The sequence below is a fragment of the Brienomyrus brachyistius genome, unplaced genomic scaffold (assembly GCF_023856365.1).
Source record: "Brienomyrus brachyistius isolate T26 unplaced genomic scaffold, BBRACH_0.4 scaffold32, whole genome shotgun sequence".
Taxonomy (NCBI): domain Eukaryota; kingdom Metazoa; phylum Chordata; class Actinopteri; order Osteoglossiformes; family Mormyridae; genus Brienomyrus; species Brienomyrus brachyistius.
In genome coordinates this window covers 1,407,501-1,426,983 of record NW_026042307.1, presented here as the reverse complement: position 1 = coordinate 1,426,983, position 19,483 = coordinate 1,407,501, and the positions used below count along the sequence as shown (strand labels likewise).

Below are 19,483 nucleotides of genomic sequence, written 5' to 3'. Positions count from 1 at the left end.
TATAAAAAGATTCGTTTTTCTTTGGAACTGTAATCACCCTTGCTTGACAAAAGTTCCCATGACACTAAACTTGTATCAAAATTGTTTGGGTTATGATGTAATTATTAAGCCCCATAACTACAAAACAGAACTGGTGGTGAATTCTGAAGCATATTATAATAAATCTTTTGCAGAACATCACTGATTTATATTACATTGCTTTGCATAAAAAGAGGAAGAGTGAAAAATGTATCGGAAGCATTGATTAATACCAGAGCTGCGTGATGAGCTCTAAAATATAAAGTATGTATGTTTGTCAGATTGTATATATTGTAAAATGCCCTTGAGTGTGAGAAAGGCACTATATAAGTAAAACATAATAATTGACAATGACAGACCTGTGTTTAATGTATTGCATGAGAAGCCACTGTGCAAAGGCTTGCTTCTAAAAGATTTCAGATTGACTACAATCATTCAAAAGCTGCCCAGAAGCACTTAGAGGGTAGATTCAGGAACTGAGGTTTCTGAAGATGCATTTAGTAAATGGGTTTTCAGGTAAGGATGCAATATATTTTATCTCAGTCAAGTTCTCTTCATCAGGTCTCTGAGTCCCGGCCTTTGTTTGGGTTCTTTGTGTGCAGGCCATGAGACCAAGGCGATGAAGAACAACAGTGGACCACGGTATAAACGCAGCAAGCTGGAGAGGAGGCTAAACACGGACGTCCTCTGGAGCGTGGTGCTGCTGCTTGTGATGTGCCTGACTGCAGCGATAGGTAGGTTCCCTCGTCGTGTGCAGTGCCGAGCCAGTCAGTTCTCTGACACTGTCATGTGTGCAGTGCCGAGCCAGTCAGTTCTCTGGTACTGTCATGCATGCAGTGCCGAGCCAGTCAGTTCTCTGATACTGTCATGCGTGCAGTGCCGAGCCAGTCAGTTCTCTGATACTGTCATGCGTGCAGTGCCGAGCCAGTCAGTTCTCTGATACTGTCATGCGTGCAGGGCCGAGCCAGTCAGTTCTCTGATACTGTCATGCGTGCAGTGCCGAGCCAGTCAGTTCTCTGATACTTACCAGTAACTTCCCAATATTGTTTTTATGCAAAATGTTGCTGTACATGCAGAAATTGTGAAATATGCACAATATTTACTATTTGAATGTTTGTTGGTTTTAAATACGTTTGTTTTTTTATGTTTTAGGTCATGGTTTATGGTTGAGCAGCCTGAAAAATCCAGCATTTATTATTCCTGATGGCATTTCCCCTGTCTTAGCTGGATTCTACTTGTTCTGGACCATGATCATAGTCTTGCAGGTAGTGTAAGGGAATCTTGCTGACTTCTATATCGATAAAGAGCTGTCTGTCTGTCATATCTTGAGAAATGCAGTAGAGCAGGTGTGCCCAGATTCCTCCCAGTATGGGTATGGTTAGTCATTGCTTTTATTCTAGACACAAACATTAGTGAAATTCATGAAATGACGTTGAACCAGTTTCTTGTTGGGCTTTTATTCAAGGTTTATGTTTTTCGTTTGTTTAGGGCAAAAAGAAGGAAGGGTTAAATTAATATAGAACTAATATGCCAATTTTTCATCTAAGCCTCTGTTATTATAATTAAGTCATTTTGATCTATAATCTGTCTATAATTATCCATAATAAAAAGAATCAATGACTTGGCTAACCACTGGATCACCATGTCAAATATCCTTGTTGCCTCACACCTCTGGGACCCGGGTTCGAGTCTCCACCTGGGTTACATGTGTGTGGAGTTTGCATGTTCTCCCCATGTCATCGTGGGGTTTCCTCTGGGTACTCCAGTTTCCCTCCATAGTCCAAAGACATGCTGAGGCTGATTGGAATGACCAATTGCCGTTAGGCGTGCATGTCTATGTGAATGGTGTGTGTGACTGGTTGGCGCCCCATCTTGGGTTGTTCTCTACCTTTATGCCCATTGCCTCCAGGATAAGCCCCAGACCCGTTTGACTCGGCATAGAACAGGCCATTACAGAAAATTGATGGATGAACTTTGATATTTCAATACTGGCTGTTAGGCACCATGAAACATCATAAATTTATTTTTCCTATAAAGATAACAGCAAGAACACTTTTAGCTAATGTTCACAGAAATGAAGGTATATAGATTACACTCCATATTTAATCAGCATTGATATAGATTGACTTTACATGACGCTCTGCCTTGAATGAGGCTAAATCCCAAGACCTTTCAGATGAAACCTCTACTTTCCATCCCAACCTTCCTCCAACAGGTGCTGATTCCCATCTCCCTATACGTTTCCATCGAGATCGTCAAGCTGGGTCAGATATACTTCATCCAGAATGACGTAGACTTCCACAGTGGGCGGCTGGCCTCCGGTGTCCAGTGCCGGGCGCTGAACATCACCGAGGATCTGGGCCAGATCCAGTATGTCTTCTCTGACAAGACTGGCACGCTGACAGAGAACAAGATGGTGTTCTGCCGCTGCAGCATTGCGGGCGTGGACTATCCCCACGAGGACAACGGTAAGCTGACCTGCAGGAGGGAGGCTCATAATACCGGGAAGTTCTAAGCAGGTGTGGCTGCCATTTATTATGTTATCAGAGCAAACACAGAATAACGATGCATAACTGAAAAGTTCCCTTTGGTGACCAAAGGCAGAAAATATAAGAATAGCTCAGTTTACACTATACTTCACATAAGAGAAAATCACCACAACATATGAATGCAGTGAATGGGATGAAATGAAATGCTCTAGATATCTGAAATGTGTGAAATTGCAGTTCAGCATGGTGTCTTCTATTTCAGTAAAACAGCAGGAAGGCCAGTTATAAAGGGTTAGGACATGAGAGGGGTGATAATGGGTAGTCACCCCCCCCCCCCTCCACAACTAAGTAAGCAGAGATCAGGAGGACAATGTTTGAATAGAAGACGTCTACAAAACCGTGGATGCAAGTTAATAAGCCAAGCAGTCTCCTGGTGTTCTGAAGTCTGGAGGATCTCACTATAGGGAATATAGTTAGTTTAATGAGTGTAACTCGAAGTCCAGGAAAGCTAGTTAGAGCTGTGTGAAAATCAGCAGGTACTTTATCTCAAGGACCTTGGTTTCCCACCTCCAGTCTTTGTAGCTTCCAGCGCGTAGAATCTCCTGTAATTCCTGCGTTGGTCAGTCGTGGTGTCTTCTCTGTTATTTTGCATACCTTTATCGTGGATGTTCCCTCCATCGTCCATAGTGCTTAGTCTTGACACTCTTCTCCAAGGCTACAGCTGTATTGGGGTGGTGTTGCCTGCCCGGTGGTCTGTCGGGGGTTTTTTTCAGCAACATAACATTGTGGCCATCTCTTCCAGCACGGAGGCTGGAGCTATATCGTGATCAGGACTGCGACGACGACGACGATGCCGGCCGTCCTACGACGAAGGTGAAGTCGCGGTCCAGCCTCAGGTCGCTCAGCTGCCGCTCTCTGAACTGCAACCACAGTTCAGTGTCCCTGCACACCCTCACTGGCTGTGAAATGGAGCCCGACCTGCAGACGGAGCCTCTGGATGGAGGTGCCCCTCGCCAGACGGCCTTCAGCAGCCACATGGTACGTCCCCCCAAACAGCACCACTCGGCAAACACAGACCATCCTTTGGCCCCAGAGACATGGGAGCCAGCCTTTGATATCATCGACTCAACATGCTGGAAACCTCTTCAGAATTGGCCTATGCAGTGATCTCATATGGAATTTCTCTGTGTTCCCAGAATATCAGAATGTGACAGTACACCCGAGTTTAGGAGTTGTTTAAGAGTTTGTTAAATCGCTGCCAGTATGATTAATTTTACTTTCTGCCTGCTTATGTCAGCTTGTGTAGAAAGTATTGTCTCCTTCAATATAAATAATCCTGTATTAACTTTATAAATATGGTCCAGTGATCTTGTCAAGGCCTGCCTGAGTTTCACTTCCTGCTTGCCAAGCCCAGGGAAAGCTGTGTAAACTGCCATAAAGCTGGTTATGCACCAAGCCTTTGGCAAAAAAAACTATAGCCAATCAAGGCCGACAAATGATCAGCTCCCATTGATTGTGAGCGTTTGCACTGGATCAGCCCAGCACGACTAGAGAAGACGGTTAACATAGAGCCCAATCAGAGAGCTGCAACTAGCTTACACCCGGCTAAACGGCCAGTGGGGACTAAACATGTCCAACACGCCAGAGCGACAGGCAGTCACTGACTCTCATTGACACCCCGACAACTTTCGATGGCGGAATATCGACTTAGTGTGTCCAGACTTAAAGTAAAGGCTGTGCTTTAATTTATTCATGGCAAAGAATACTGCCTGAAATTATTATATTATGACAATTCTGAAAATATAGTTTTCCTTATTTTCCTTATTCTCCTTATTCCCGGCGGCTCCGACCAGGAGAAGGACGTCATCCCAGATCCCCAGCTCCTCCACAAGTTGGCTCAGCTCCCGTCGCCATCACTCCCTCTGCTGTACAGCACAGGAGACTCATCCCAGGAAATCCCTTACATCGTGGACTTCTTTCTGGCGATGGCCCTGTGTAACACCGTGGTAGTGTCATCGCCTGGTCTGCTGCTGCCAGTAAGTCCCCAGCCTCCACCTCCCTCCAGAGATCTTGGACATTTTACATCTCAGACTATGAATTCCACACAGGTTTTAGGTTACAAATATCTAAATGATTTTATATGCTTCAGGGGTTGATCATTGCTCAAGAAAAAAAAATCATTTTTTATTAAAATAATGTTCATAGAAACTTTGCATGCTAGCATCTTGGGTGGTGTGTGGATCAGAAGGTTGCAAGTTCAAATCCTATAAAAGTGATGTTACCTTTGGGCCCCTGAATAAGGTTCTTAACCCACGATTGCTCCAGAGCCTGGCTGATGCTGCTTTGGATGGAGTAAATTAAAAGGAAATGTAATCACTGTGTTAAGCTGGACTGTTGGAGCAGGTGCCTGTCGTTTTCTTTGCAGAATCTGACACTGGAGGTCCCTCGCAACCCCATCCGGTCCCTGGAGGACCTCAAGCTGCTGTTTCCTCGTTTTGGGGTCCCCCGCTTCGCAGCGCTCTCTTCCCCAGGGGGGAATGGTTTGCAGGAGGCGGAGAGCCCCTCTAACTTTACTCAGAGACTGCTCTTCCGGATGAAGGGCTCTGCCTCATCCTTCGCTCTGCCAAAGGTGGATGTAGGAGAAGGGGAGGACTCTCCAGTCAGAGCCCCCAGTCCAGCTCAGGTGGAACTGGGTGCTCTGGTTTCGGAGGCGGCTGAGGCAGAGCCCTGGCTGGAGGTGGAGTCTGGTGGGGACGGCGGGCCGGACCAAGACGAAGCAGAGGAGCTGATGTACGAGGCGGAGAGTCCGGACGAGGCAGCGCTGGTTCATGCCGCTCGGGCTTACAGGTGTACCCTGCGGGCCCGGACCTCAGAGAAGCTGGTAGTGGATCTGCCAGGCCTGGGCCACCTCACAGTGCCCCTGCTGCACGTGCTGCCCTTCGACTCCCTCCGCAAGAGGATGTCTGTGGTGGTGCGACACCCTCTCACCAGCCAAGTGGTGGTCTACACCAAAGGGGCCGACTCAGCCATCATGGACCTTATCACCACACCCAAAGGTACAGTTTAGCTGGATTTGGATTTAGGTGTTCATTTACATGGAAGATAAAACTTAATAATAATTTGACAACCTTGTCAAAGATGCTTTTGTGTAATAGCCATCTAGGTCCAAAGTGTTAGAATATCTATGTGGAAGGCCTTACTCTGTACTATTTACTGTACAGCCTGGGTGTGCCGGTCCATCATGGGGCACAGGGCTGGCGAACAGCCTCAGTGTGCCAGTCCATCAGGGGGCACAGGGCTGGCGAACAGCCTCAGTGTGCCAATCCATCATGGGGCCCAGGGCTGGCGAACAGCCTCAGTGTGCCAGTCCATCAGGGGGCCCAGGGCTGGCGAACAGCCTCAGTGTGCCAGTCCATCAGGGGGCACAGGGCTGGCGAACAGCCTCAGTGTGCCAATCCGTCATGGGGCCCAGGGCTGGCGAACAGCCTCAGTGTGCCAGTCCATCAGGGGGCACAGGGCTGGCGAACAGCCTCAGTGTGCCAGTCCATCAGGGGGCACAGGGCTGGCGAACAGCCTCAGTGTGCCAGTCCATCACGGGGCGCAGGGCTGGCGAACAGCCTCAGTGTGCCAGTCCATCACGGGGCGCAGGGCTGGCGAACAGCCTCAGTGTGCCAGTCCATCACGGGGCGCAGGGCTGGCGAACAGCCTCAGTGTGCCAGTCCATCACGGGGCGCAGGGCTGGCGAACAGCCTCAGTGTGCCAGTCCATCACGGGGCGCAGGGCTGGCGAACAGCCTCAGTGTGCCAGTCCATCACGGGGCGCAGGGCTGGCGAACAGCCTCAGTGTGCCAGTCCATCACGGGGCGCAGGGCTGGCGAACAGCCTCAGTGTGCCAGTCCATCACGGGGCGCAGGGCTGGCGAACAGCCTCAGTGTGCCAGTCCATCACGGGGCGCAGGGCTGGCGAACAGCCTCAGTGTGCCAGTCCATCACGGGGCGCAGGGCTGGCGAACAGCCTCAGTGTGCCAGTCCATCACGGGGCGCAGGGCTGGCGGACAGCCTCAGTGTGCCAGTCCATCACGGGGCGCAGGGCTGGCGGACAGCCTCAGTGTGCCAGTCCATCACGGGGCGCAGGGCTGGCGGACAGCCTCAGTGTGCCAGTCCATCACGGGGCGCAGGGCTGGCGGACAGCCTCAGTGTGCCAGTCCATCACGGGGCGCAGGGCTGGCGGACAGCCTCAGTGTGCCAGTCCATCACGGGGCGCAGGGCTGGCGGACAGCCTCAGTGTGCCAGTCCATCACGGGGCGCAGGGCTGGCGGACAGCCTCAGTGTGCCAGTCCATCACGGGGCGCAGGGCTGGCGGACAGCCTCAGTGTGCCAGTCCATCACGGGGCGCAGGGCTGGCGGACAGCCTCAGTGTGCCAGTCCATCACGGGGCGCAGGGCTGGCGGACAGCCTCAGTGTGCCAGTCCATCACGGGGCGCAGGGCTGGCGGACAGCCTCAGTGTGCCAGTCCATCACGGGGCGCAGGGCTGGCGGACAGCCTCAGTGTGCCAGTCCATCACGGGGCGCAGGGCTGGCGGACAGCCTCAGTGTGCCAGTCCATCACGGGGCGCAGGGCTGGCGGACAGCCTCAGTGTGCCAGTCCATCACGGGGCGCAGGGCTGGCGGACAGCCTCAGTGTGCCAGTCCATCACGGGGCGCAGGGCTGGCGGACAGCCTCAGTGTGCCAGTCCATCACGGGGCGCAGGGCTGGCGGACAGCCTCAGTGTGCCAGTCCATCACGGGGCGCAGGGCTGGCGGACAGCCTCAGTGTGCCAGTCCATCACGGGGCGCAGGGCTGGCGGACAGCCTCAGTGTGCCAGTCCATCACGGGGCGCAGGGCTGGCGGACAGCCTCAGTGTGCCAGTCCATCACGGGGCGCAGGGCTGGCGGACAGCCTCAGTGTGCCAGTCCATCACGGGGCGCAGGGCTGGCGGACAGCCTCAGTGTGCCAGTCCATCACGGGGCGCAGGGCTGGCGGACAGCCTCAGTGTGCCAGTCCATCACGGGGCGCAGGGCTGGCGGACAGCCTCAGTGTGCCAGTCCATCACGGGGCGCAGGGCTGGCGGACAGCCTCAGTGTGCCAGTCCATCACGGGGCGCAGGGCTGGCGGACAGCCTCAGTGTGCCAGTCCATCACGGGGCGCAGGGCTGGCGGACAGCCTCAGTGTGCCAGTCCATCACGGGGCGCAGGGCTGGCGGACAGCCTCAGTGTGCCAGTCCATCACGGGGCGCAGGGCTGGCGGACAGCCTCAGTGTGCCAGTCCATCACGGGGCGCAGGGCTGGCGGACAGCCTCAGTGTGCCAGTCCATCACGGGGCGCAGGGCTGGCGGACAGCCTCAGTGTGCCAGTCCATCACGGGGCGCAGGGCTGGCGGACAGCCTCAGTGTGCCAGTCCATCACGGGGCGCAGGGCTGGCGGACAGCCTCAGTGTGCCAGTCCATCACGGGGCGCAGGGCTGGCGGACAGCCTCAGTGTGCCAGTCCATCACGGGGCGCAGGGCTGGCGGACAGCCTCAGTGTGCCAGTCCATCACGGGGCGCAGGGCTGGCGGACAGCCTCAGTGTGCCAGTCCATCACGGGGCGCAGGGCTGGCGGACAGCCTCAGTGTGCCAGTCCATCACGGGGCGCAGGGCTGGCGGACAGCCTCAGTGTGCCAGTCCATCACGGGGCGCAGGGCTGGCGGACAGCCTCAGTGTGCCAGTCCATCACGGGGCGCAGGGCTGGCGGACAGCCTCAGTGTGCCAGTCCATCACGGGGCGCAGGGCTGGCGGACAGCCTCAGTGTGCCAGTCCATCACGGGGCGCAGGGCTGGCGGACAGCCTCAGTGTGCCAGTCCATACTTTACATTTGTAGGCCACACCCCTCAGAGTCTCCATTTTTACCAGTTATGCATGTTTCTTTTACCAGTTGTATTTTAATATATTAACCTGGTTAATCGCGTATTTTTTCATAGTCGAACCAAGCATTTGTGTGGGGCTTCTGAGGTCTTAAATAATCATATTGAATAATTGCTTATTTAGGAGATGCTGTAGCAGCGTGTTCTGCTCGCTAGCTGATGCTGTACGTTTCCTGCCTCCAGACGACAGGCAGGCTGCGGACAGACTGCGCCACATCCGAGAGCGAACACAGCTCCATCTGGACGACTACGCCCGGCAAGGACTTCGAACCCTGTGCATAGCCACAAAGGTACCACTGTACACTAAAAAAAAAAATCATTCAAATTAATTTAGTGATTATTGTTGACATAGCACACAACAATGAAATGTGTCCTCTGCATTTAACCCATATGTGACAATGTGACATAGCAGGGGGCAGCTAATTCAGTGCCCGGGGAGCAGTGCTTGGGGGCGGCACCTTGCTCAGGGTATCTCCGTGGTGCCTTGTTGGTCAGGGATTCGAACCTGAAATCTTTCAATTACAAGTGCGCTTCCCTAACCATTAGGTCACCACTGCCCTTGGTATGAAGCGAAGCAAATGAAGTGGGACAGTTTGGATGGAAATGGCCATGTAGTATTGCTGGTTGGATTGACCCTCTGTGTTTGTAGGTCCTGGAAGAGGAGGATTATGCAATGTGGCTGAAGAGACACAGCTACGCGGAGACCAGCATAGAGAACCGAGAGGAGCTGCTGCAAGCATCTACAAGTGAACTGGAGACCGACCTGACCCTGCTTGGTAATGGCGGGAAACCTGACGCTACAACTGAAACCAGTACTAGTTAAAGCCGACGTGGTTCGCTAGGCAAGCGTCACTGGCGACCCCCGCAGCCCTAGGCGGCCGCTTCGGTCTGTTAGTGGGTTGACTGGCACTGCCTGAAATGGATGAATGTCTGACTGTGCAGGAGATGTATGGCTTGCATGTTTATTATTAAAGAAATTCAGCTGTTTCTCTTTAAGAATGTAATAGATATGATTAAAGCATAGAATCAGAAAGCAGTGCAGACTTTCACACGAAACTGCGTCACATTGTCAGGCCAGGCAGCCAGATAAAGCTGCAGAAATGGGGAAGCTTCAGTCTCCTCCTTCTTCCTCTTCTGCTGCTGCCTTAATCTTCTGCCCAGCTCACTTACTATTAGAGCATGATTCTAATTAGTTCTCCTGGCCCTAAATAGGAGTGGTGTCCTTGGCTGAGCTCCTCACTTTCGTCACTGTTAAATCTCAGTGATGCGTGCTGGCTGAGCAGAAGAATGGGTCTGGAAGCTGATTGTGCCCCCCCCCCCCCCTTTCCAGGTGCTACAGGAATCGTGGACCAGCTGCAGGAGCAAGTCCCAGAGACCATCGAGGCGCTGCAGGCAGCTGGGATACGGGTCTGGGTCCTGACCGGCGACAAGCAGGAGACTGCAATCAGCATCGCATGTTCTTGCAAGCTGCTGCGAGCAACAGACAAGCTGCTGACTGCCAACTGTGCCAACAAGGTCTCTGCGCGTGTGTGTGTGTGTGTGTGTGTGTGTGTGTGTGTGTGTGTGTGTGTGTGTGTGTGTGTGTCCGTGTCCACAACGGAACTGAACCCTGATAATTTTCAGCTTTTGGGGACATTTTTCAGGACCCCACAATATAAACCTCAGTTTTACTGGAAAAATGTCCCCACAACTCGATTTTATAAATACCTGTGACTGCAATCAAAACACTAAAAAGGCATTTTTTTTTTGTTTAATTATGGTTAAGGTTAGGGTTAGGGGTTAAGGTCATTGTGTGGGGATTAAAGTTTTCCCCATAGAAATGAATGGAGAGTCCCCACAAAGATATAGTTACAAACGTGTGTGTGTGTGTGTGTGTGTGTGTGTGTGTGTGTGTGTGTGTGTGTGTGTGTGTGTGTGTGTGTGTGTGTGTGTGTGTGTGTGTGTGTGTGAGAGAGAGATGCTGTTCTTTATGCACATTTATTTGTACTCCTGAGGCCTGGTGTGGCCGCACTCATTCTGAGAGGAAAACAAAAAGAATATACTGAGAGTCACTGTCCTGTTACAGTGCAGCTTTAGTGACCATAAAGCTTTTAAACACTGTAAATGCACTAGCCTTACATGCTAAAGTAAAAACAAACACCACTCAGTTTATGTAGTACTTAAGTGTGTTGTTGAGTGACCCCGAATCCGAAGCAGCTGTGTGGTGTGTGTCTCTCTGGATCAGACCTCTGTGTCTGGCATCAGAAGTTCGCCTGGTTCATTCCTGTGCTCAGCTTTGGGCCCTTGAGCAAGACCCTTAACCCCAGTCATTCCAGGTGTGCTGAATAAATAGCTGACCCTGTGCTCCGATAACAACCCTCTGTGTGTGTCTCGTATAACAAAAGGATGTGTGCAAACTAAAGAATTCCCATGTATCTGTACTCATACTTGTACAAATGGTAGAAAAAATATAATTTAATTTCAGTTTAAAACCTTTGCCTTTATGATTACTGCCACCTAGTGCTTAAAATATGTATACATGTCCTAAAAGGCCATTGTACTCATAAAGCATTTAGCGGAGGTGGATGGTTCACGTCCAGAAAGTAAAACTCCAGACCAAGATTTTGTTTCAATCTACCAGTTGAGTGACTGTGACTCTTTTTATACTCAACTGGATGGTTGAAATAAATTCTTGGTTTGGATTTTTACTCTCTGGACCTGAACTGTCTACTACTGGTATTTAGCATGAAGAAAGCACAGAAAGGCGTCTCGCATCTCACATCTCAGTGTGACTGAAGGTATTTTCCGTTCTCATTGAAGGTGCTGGCAGGTTGAACCCTAACACTGCCTCTCATCTCCTCCTCAGGAGGCTTGTGAAGTATTGCTGGCAGACCTGTTGAAGACCGTTGAGGACGGAAGGGGCGCCATAAGCGGTTTCACGCTCGTTATCGACGGCTGGACGCTGGAGCTGGTGCTGCGGGGGGGCCTGGAAGATTCCTTCCTGAAGCTGGCTGGGTGCTGCAGGGCTGTCATCTGCTGCCGCTCTACCCCCCTCCAGAAGAGCCAGGTGGTCCAGCTGGTGCGGGATAAGTTGGGGGTCGTGACCTTGGCCGTGGGTAAGCCTTGACCCCTTCCCCCCTCCCCATGACTAACTGGGCAGTATCCAAATGTCTTAGTAATGAACATAAAAAGAAACAATTTAGTTATGTTCTTAACGGAAGAGCTTACTACCAGTCTCAGAGCTAAATTCTTTTAATTACCCAAAATGTCCCCTTGGGAGACTTGAATCCCAGACGTTCTCTAATGTTTTCATTAGTGCTGTCGTAGGTCTGGGCTGGACAGCCTTGTTTGTACTACAAATCCTTTTCCCATAGTTCTTCTTGCTATAGTAGTCATTCCGTAATTCACAGCCAGACCTAATTAAAGTACGTATTACGTGGCACAGTCAGGAAAATTGCCAGCTCCAGATATTTCAATATACTAGAAATCTTAACATCTTAGCTTTACATAAAGGGTTAGATAAATATCGTAGCATCCAAATGATTAGGTAACAATCAATTATTTGGCATTTAAGAATTTAGTTAATCAAAAGTTCCAAATAAATGAATAAATTGCAAGTCTCATTTTCGTAAAGTCATGCATTTTTGCAACATCAAGTAAGCGTACTCTTTTTATTGTCTAGTTGTTCATAAGCTCTACGCAGAACCACCTAGCCTACAGAAGTGACGGACATCATCGTGAGCGTTTATACTCGTGCACTGGTGTGTGCAAGCTGCGTTGCCACAACATGTAGTTAGATCTCTGGGGTTGGGCACATATATTGTACGCATAACTGTTGTATAAATCTGGCTTTGTTATGATAGTGTGCAGATCTCGCTATTCATGCGTACCTGGGACATCGATACCCGGCAAACGGGTGTTTTCAGTGGCTGGACTTTACAGTAAACAGATTGAGCACATGCCTCGCACCAGAGCATATTGATATGTTGAACTTTTTGAATTAAAAACAAATAAATAGGTTAGCCTTTATCTGTGGAAGGGCTTTATAAAGCTACAGGTCAGACAGTTGTTTAAATTAACAGCCATTGTGATTTGATTTTATAACATAGGTATATGGCATACATAGTCTTTTAGGGAAATCTTCATAAGTTTGTAATTGTGCAAATGTGATCATTGTTAGTGTGCCTAAAAGCTGAATGGAAATGGTATTTTTTCAATAAAGTCCTTTATTGAACAATGTACTACTTACATGATATTGACATTCAACATGCATGTATAGAGGGGCGAGGTCGGAAGTTGATGAATAAGCGATTAACGTTAGTGACTGTCGATCAAGAAAATCACTTTAAATTTACAAGCCGAATCCGAATTGCTGTGTACAATGACACAGGGTTTGGAAGTAGGTCCTATTATCACAGTTCACTTGTGTGTTATTATATCTGCCGACTTACTGACTTGGTTGCATTATGCTGCAGGTGATGGTGCCAATGATGTAAGCATGATCCAAATGGCAGATGTGGGAATTGGAATTTCAGGCCAGGAAGGCATGCAGGTGTGTAGAATCCCATCCTTCATTACTGCAAACCTCTAGAGAAGCATCAATATAGTTTGAATTGGAATGTTGCCCGAAATGATCCCTCTTTGGAGAAAGACTTCTGTTGATCATCCAAAAGCTACTGACGTGAGCAGTCTGTGAATAGCTGGACTATATTCACAAATCGGTAAACCTTGATCATATGGAAGTAGCGGTTCTGGTCTTCGTCTCCTCTGCTCTCCGCCCACAATGCTTATCTTCAGGTGAAGAGTTAGCAGTGGATATTTCTGCTTTACTTATGCATTTCTCCAGATATACTGAATTGAAAAACCTACCATCCCTGGATGGATGGATGGATGGATGGATGGATGGATGGATGGATGGGTGAAAAAATGAATGCATGCTAATTTAGTAAGGAGTCTAAGACATTGGTACGTTGGTACTCCTGGAGTTGGAAGCTCTAAACTTCTGGTATTTAAGGGCCAGAGTAGGTATTGAACGTCCTTCCCACCAAGGAGGAGGTTGTAATTCTGTCTCTCTTCATCCAGGCTGTGATGTCCAGTGACTTTGCCATCTCCAGGTTTAAGCACCTCCGTAAGCTGCTTCTTGTTCACGGACACTGGTGCTACACCAGGCTTGCTAACATGATCCTCTACTTCTTCTACAAGAATGTGGTCAGTACCTAAATTAAGCACTAGACATCAATGGCAGCATTGTGTATCTTTTACTGCACTGATACTAGGGCTGGGCGATATGACCTCAAATCAATATCACATTTTACTTTCGATTGCGAGTAATGAATGATTCTTTTTGTTTGTTTTGCTTTTTGCCCTCATATTTCATAGAAAAGGTTTGTACTGTAAATATACTCAAATATTAAAGATGTGATATTTTTTCTACTTTTCACAATATCTGTGTGTAGTTCGCATGCTCTCCCCGTGTTTGCCTGGGTTTCCACCGGGGGCTCCGGTTTCCCCCCACAGTTCGAAAGTGTGCACAGTAGGTTTATTGGCGTCTCTAAGTTTGCTCCATGAGTGTGTGCGCCCAGTGGTGTGTTGGCCCCTGCCCAGGGTTGCTTCCTGCCGACACACGTTATTCCCAGGCTGGGCTCCGGTCTCTCCCGCGACCCCTGTTGGGATAAAGCGGTTATGGTGATAGATGGATGGACTTGATTGACTTGCCGAGAGTCTGCCAGTTGTTGACAATGGGTCTATATCAGGGGTTTCCAACTCCAGTCCCGGAGGGCTACTATCCAGTAGGTTTTCTATCCCACCTGGCTTCTGATGAGCCACACCTGTTCCTGGTATTCACTTGAGAGCAGGTGTGGCTCATCAGAAACCAGGTATGATAGAAAACTCTCCAGGACCGGAGTTGGAGACCCCTGGTCTATGGAATCTTCTCTACTGCTTATTCTGAACAAATTGTTAAACTAGCAGTATATTATTAGTATACCAAGAACATGTATCATGAAGCAGAATTTCTTACCTAGCATAACTTGTCGGATTTAAGGTTCCCCAGTGTAAATAGACTTTATATTTGTTCATTTGTATTTAGTTCAGATGGCCTTAAATCTGACAACCTATCCTGCTAAGCAAGTAATCCTCATTCTTGATACAGGCCCCAACTCATTTTGTCAATTTGTTTACAGGTTGATATTAATTTTAAGTCGCAGTTTAAGCTTCTTTAACCACATGCGCTTTTCTGTCTCATAGGCCTACGTGAATCTCCTTTTCTGGTACCAGTTCTTCTGTGGTTTCTCAGGCAGCACCATGACCAATTACTGGGTTCTCATCTTATTCAACCTGCTGTTCACCTCTGCCCCACCACTGCTGTATGGCATCCTGGATAAGGATGTGTCTGCTGATACTCTTCTGCAGCTGCCTGTCCTCTACCAGGCAGGACAGGACTCTCTGGTGAGGAACATTTTAGCTGAGATCAGTTTACTAACAAATGTCACACATGCAGCAATGCTAATACACTGGAATAAAGGGTAACTCTTAACAGTAAATGCACCTTCAGAATGCCTTCATAATGCATTCATAGAGCATTCATAAGCAGCATGTAAGTACACCTTAACATCTTAACATACTACAACGGCTTTAATAACAAATAGTATATTATTATGCTACTATAATGCTTGTTATTATTATATCATGTTTGTTATTAGTGTATAATAAAGCTGTTAAAATATGTCAAAGTGTTATGGTATACTTACATGCTGCTTATGAATGTTCTATGAATGCATTATGAAGGTGCTTTGAATGTTCTATGAATGCATAATGGCAGTGGCAGTAATAGTGGCAGTGGTGGCTTAAAGGTTAGGGAGCGCACTTGTAATTGAAAGATTGCTGGTTCGAATCCCCGACCAGCAAGGCACCACTGAGGTACCCTGAGCAAGGTACCGCCCCCAAGCACTGCTCACCGGGCACTGAATTAGCTGCCCCCTGCTATGTCACATTGTCACATATGGGTTAAATGCAGAGGACACATTTCGTTGTTGTGCACTGTGTGCTGTGGTGTGTCGACAATGACCACTGATCACCTAATTCTAAAAAAAAAAATGAAGGTGAACTGAATGTTCTATGAATGCATTATGAAGGTGAACTGAATGTTCTATGAATGCATTATGAAGGTGAACTGAATGTTCTATGAATGCATTATGAAGGTGAACTGAATGTTCTATGAATGCATTATGAAGGTGAACTGAATGTTTTATGAATGCATTATGAAGGTGCACTGAATGTTCTATGAATGCATTATGAAGGTGCACTGAATGTTCTATGAATGCATTATGAAGGTGAACTGAATGTTCTATGAATGCACGGTCACTGAATAAAATGGCTAATAAAAAGGTTTTAATCTGCTAGTTAGTGGAGGAGAGAATTTTTGTTTCATTTTGTTCTGGCTTATTTTCAGACTTACCTGCCTTCCACGTTCTGGTACACCATCCTGGATGCACTTTACCAAAGTCTTGCCTGTTTCTTCGTCCCTTACTTTGTGAGTACAGCACTTGGTATTTGTTTGAAATAGAAAGCTGGGATCAAAAAGGAAGGATTGCGGTAAAATAAAGGCAGGACAGCTGAGCGCTGAGGTACACTGCACCTGCATAGACAGCATTGTTGAATTAGCATTTATTTTTGTTAATTTTTAAAAATGACTATGCAGTTATACATGAGATGTAAAATAAAATGTAAAACTAAAAATTAAATAAAAAAACACAAACTCATTGTTAGATATAGCAGTATGCCGTGGGAAGTTAGCATCATCGTTTTTTAACCATATAGCAAAACAATTAAAAGCATACAATGTGTAGGGGGATAAAAATATAAAACAAATATGGGTCTCCATTGTAGTTGTTGTAAATGGGAAGTGAGGCCTTCGCGATTGCCCACACAGTTTACCATAGTTCAATAGCATATAATATGGAAGCATTGATGCATTTTGGTAGTGTTGCAATGAGATATAGGCTTCTAACTGGATACACAAAAGGAAATAGCTTTCTGGGAGACTGTTTTGCATTCTCTTTGTATCTTTCTTGTTCCTCTTTGTTGCCCTTGTCGATTTTGTGTTTTTACATTACTGTTGTAGGCATATGCTGACTCTGACATCAGCGTATTTTCCTTGGGCACGCCCATTAACACTTCGGCCCTGTTGATCATCCTCCTGCATCAGGTGATCGAGAGCCGGACACTGGTGAGCAGAGCTTTCCGGCCCGCAAACGTAGCACTCCCCGTGCAGACATTGGCGTGATCGGCAGACAGGAATATGCACTGCAGTGAGGGTTTTGTGGTTGCAGGTACTGAGGTAGTATCCCCCCATATACTTTAAATCATCTATAGGTTACTCACAATACTTAATATAATGCAATAAAAAGGGAAAACTCAGCAGCCAAATAAATGACTTGATAATGTAAAATAAAATAGTTTTTTTCTGCCTTCACTCTAGACTCTGGATCATTTATCGCATTTTAAACATCTTCTTTTGGTAACAACACAATAAAGCAATAAAGATTTCCCCACATGTGATAGAAACCTGTTACTTTTTACCTTGTGGGGACATTGTTTATCAAAGTCTGTGCTCGCCAGAAATGAACTAATATAGCCAAAAGGCCGGTATTTTTGTTTGTTTGCTTTTGGTTAATGTTTGTTTGCACTTTGTATTTGTATCTGTGCATTTTATGTGCCTCGCTGCTGGATGTGTAAGAATTTTCCCCCGGAATAAATAACGTTTCTGTAATCTTATATCGGAATTTCTCCTATTTAATCCCCCTTCCTTTTTCTTCTGTATATCCCCCCCCCCCATTTAGACATGGATGCACGGTGCAGTACTGCTGGGCAGCGCCTTCCTCTACTTTGTGTTCATACTCGTGTTCAGCAGCACGTGTGTCACCTGCAACTCCCCCTCCAACCCCCTGGGCATTGGAGTGAGACACGTGTCAGATCCGCTCTTCTACTGCGTGTGTCTCCTCACTACTGTGCTGGCACTGCTGCCCAGGTGTGTACCCAAGAAGAGAGTCCACACACACACACACTCACTCACTCACTCACACTCACCTGCACATAGACAGATGTTCGATCTTGTCATTTTGCTTTAAAGTTATTTCCCCACTCTGGTCACCCCTGTGGATATAAATGTGGAGCAAATAAAGTTTTCTAAATTCATAAAGGAAAACGACTAAAAGTGTTGACTCCTCAATGAATATGCTGTAGAAGCACCTTTCATAGCATTTTCAGGGTCTGTTTGCATAAGGCACTATTCTGTGCATTTGCTGTAACAGTGAATTCTGTTAACCCTGAAAGGCAGTTGTGGTAAACAGCCACTTTCAGTTCTTACCCTGACTCTCTGGATCTGGATTTGGCTCCAGCGTCGACTTCGTTTTCTTTAAGCCACTACAATGTAGCTTTTGTTTGATCCCTTCGACTGTTTTTCATTTGGTGGCTTTAACACTGGCCTTTCGCCAATCCCTGGAGCCGCAGCGTTCTATTTAGGTCTCATGAGGGCGTAAAATCATCTTCCGCTAAATCTCACAAATGCCTTATTCAGCGCTATTATGAGTCCCACCTCCTACACAGTGGAGTAACTGTTGGCCTATGAACAGTGTCTTGGCCAAGGAAGCCTTGTCTGATGGTTGCATTACGCTGCCTCTATGACATCTCTGCCTCTTGTACAGATCCTTGGCTTTCTGAGCATAGCTTGTTCTAGGCTGTTTCACAGTCATGCCTAATTTTCCTCTGTTATGATGAACTGGGCTCTGCAGCATATTCAGTACCTTTGAAATACTCTTATGTGCTTCTTGCAATGGGCACATTTTCCTTTTGTGTTCGTTAAGTAGAATATTTGGTTCCTCCCAGAGATTAATGTGTTCAAGATGAAATCATGTTCGTTGTGAATTTTTCTTTTTGGATTCCTGAAAATTGTTTGTTTCACCAGAAATTAACAGCAAAGGAGGGGGTCTAACACTGGCAGTTTGAAGTTGTTGATTTGAATAAATTCAGAAACGACATGGGGCAGCATGGTGGTACACTGGTTACCACGGTTACCTCACACCGCTGGGACCTGTGCTTGAGGCTCCACCTGTGGTTCCACGTGTGTAGAGTTGCATGTTCTTCCTTTGTCGTCATGGAGTTCCCTTTGGGTGGTCTGGTTTCCCCCCCACAGTCCAAAACCATGCTGAGGTTAATTTGTGCCCTGCGATGGGTTGACATCTTATCCTGGATTACATCCTGCCTTCTGCCCATAGGCTCCAGACCCCCTAAAGCCATGAGCCGGATAAGCGGCTACACAAAATGGTTGGATGGACATGCCACATGGTTGTGTGTGTGTGTGTGTGTGTATATGTATATGTGTATATATGTGTGTGTGTGTGTATATATATATATATATATGTATATGTATAGACACACACACACACACGTATACCGTACCTTATGTTGACCAAATGTCCCCACCATGTGATGAATATCCATTTTTTACCATATGGGAAAACTGTATTTTATAAAATAAAATATGTGTGACTGCAATGAAAAAACTAAAAATGCTAATACTCTTATTTTTTGTTTGGTTATGGTTAGGGCTGGGTAGAGGTTAAGGTTGTAATGGTTAGCATTAGCATTTTTCCCATACAAATGAATAAGCGGTCCCAAAAAAGATATGATTACATGACTCTGTGTGTGCTTGCATGCGTGCATATATGTATATATTTTGAACTTGCAGCATGCTTCTTCTCTGCTTCTCATTAATGAAGGGCTTCCTTGCTTTATGGGACTTCAGTCATGCTTCTAGAACTGTTCTAGCATTGATTTGATTTTGATTTGATTCAAACCCTTTATTGCTGTTGCAATATACCGTGTCACTAGTCACAGTACCAGCGAAAAGCAGGCCATCGCCCGGCCGGGAGACAGGGGATTTCACTCCTGCACCTAATGTTTCCCATTCCATTTGAAGGTCACTTCGTTTCATCCTACAATTCATGAGAAACTGTCGTATAAGTTAATGGCCATTTCTAGCATTGGAAAGTGGCTTCCA

General features: G+C 47.4%; 1 protein-coding gene and 1 long non-coding RNA gene across 3 annotated transcripts in view; one reads left to right on the top strand and one right to left on the bottom strand.

The window, feature by feature from the left end:
- Positions 1-19,483, top strand: part of LOC125721135 (phospholipid-transporting ATPase VD-like) — a 34,282-nt gene that overhangs the window by 12,590 nt on the left and 2,209 nt on the right. For both annotated transcript variants that reach the window (XM_048997129.1, XM_048997130.1), the window contains exons 7-22: positions 621-752; positions 1,171-1,283; positions 2,234-2,486; positions 3,310-3,545; positions 4,361-4,543; positions 4,933-5,563; positions 8,629-8,735; positions 9,095-9,221; positions 9,776-9,960; positions 11,291-11,540; positions 12,900-12,976; positions 13,507-13,632; positions 14,671-14,871; positions 15,875-15,955; positions 16,547-16,651; positions 17,265-17,452. In XM_048997129.1, the coding sequence (XP_048853086.1) occupies positions 621-752; positions 1,171-1,283; positions 2,234-2,486; positions 3,310-3,545; positions 4,361-4,543; positions 4,933-5,563; positions 8,629-8,735; positions 9,095-9,221; positions 9,776-9,960; positions 11,291-11,540; positions 12,900-12,976; positions 13,507-13,632; positions 14,671-14,871; positions 15,875-15,955; positions 16,547-16,651; positions 17,265-17,452 (2,995 nt within the window). The remainder of the gene's footprint in view (positions 1-620; positions 753-1,170; positions 1,284-2,233; positions 2,487-3,309; positions 3,546-4,360; positions 4,544-4,932; positions 5,564-8,628; positions 8,736-9,094; positions 9,222-9,775; positions 9,961-11,290; positions 11,541-12,899; positions 12,977-13,506; positions 13,633-14,670; positions 14,872-15,874; positions 15,956-16,546; positions 16,652-17,264; positions 17,453-19,483) is intronic.
- On the bottom strand, positions 15,895-17,925 carry LOC125721213 (uncharacterized). The gene is made up of 3 exons (XR_007385727.1): positions 17,792-17,925; positions 17,512-17,577; positions 15,895-16,060 (listed from the first exon to the last, which is right to left on the bottom strand). It is a non-coding gene; the product is annotated as an uncharacterized LOC125721213 (long non-coding RNA).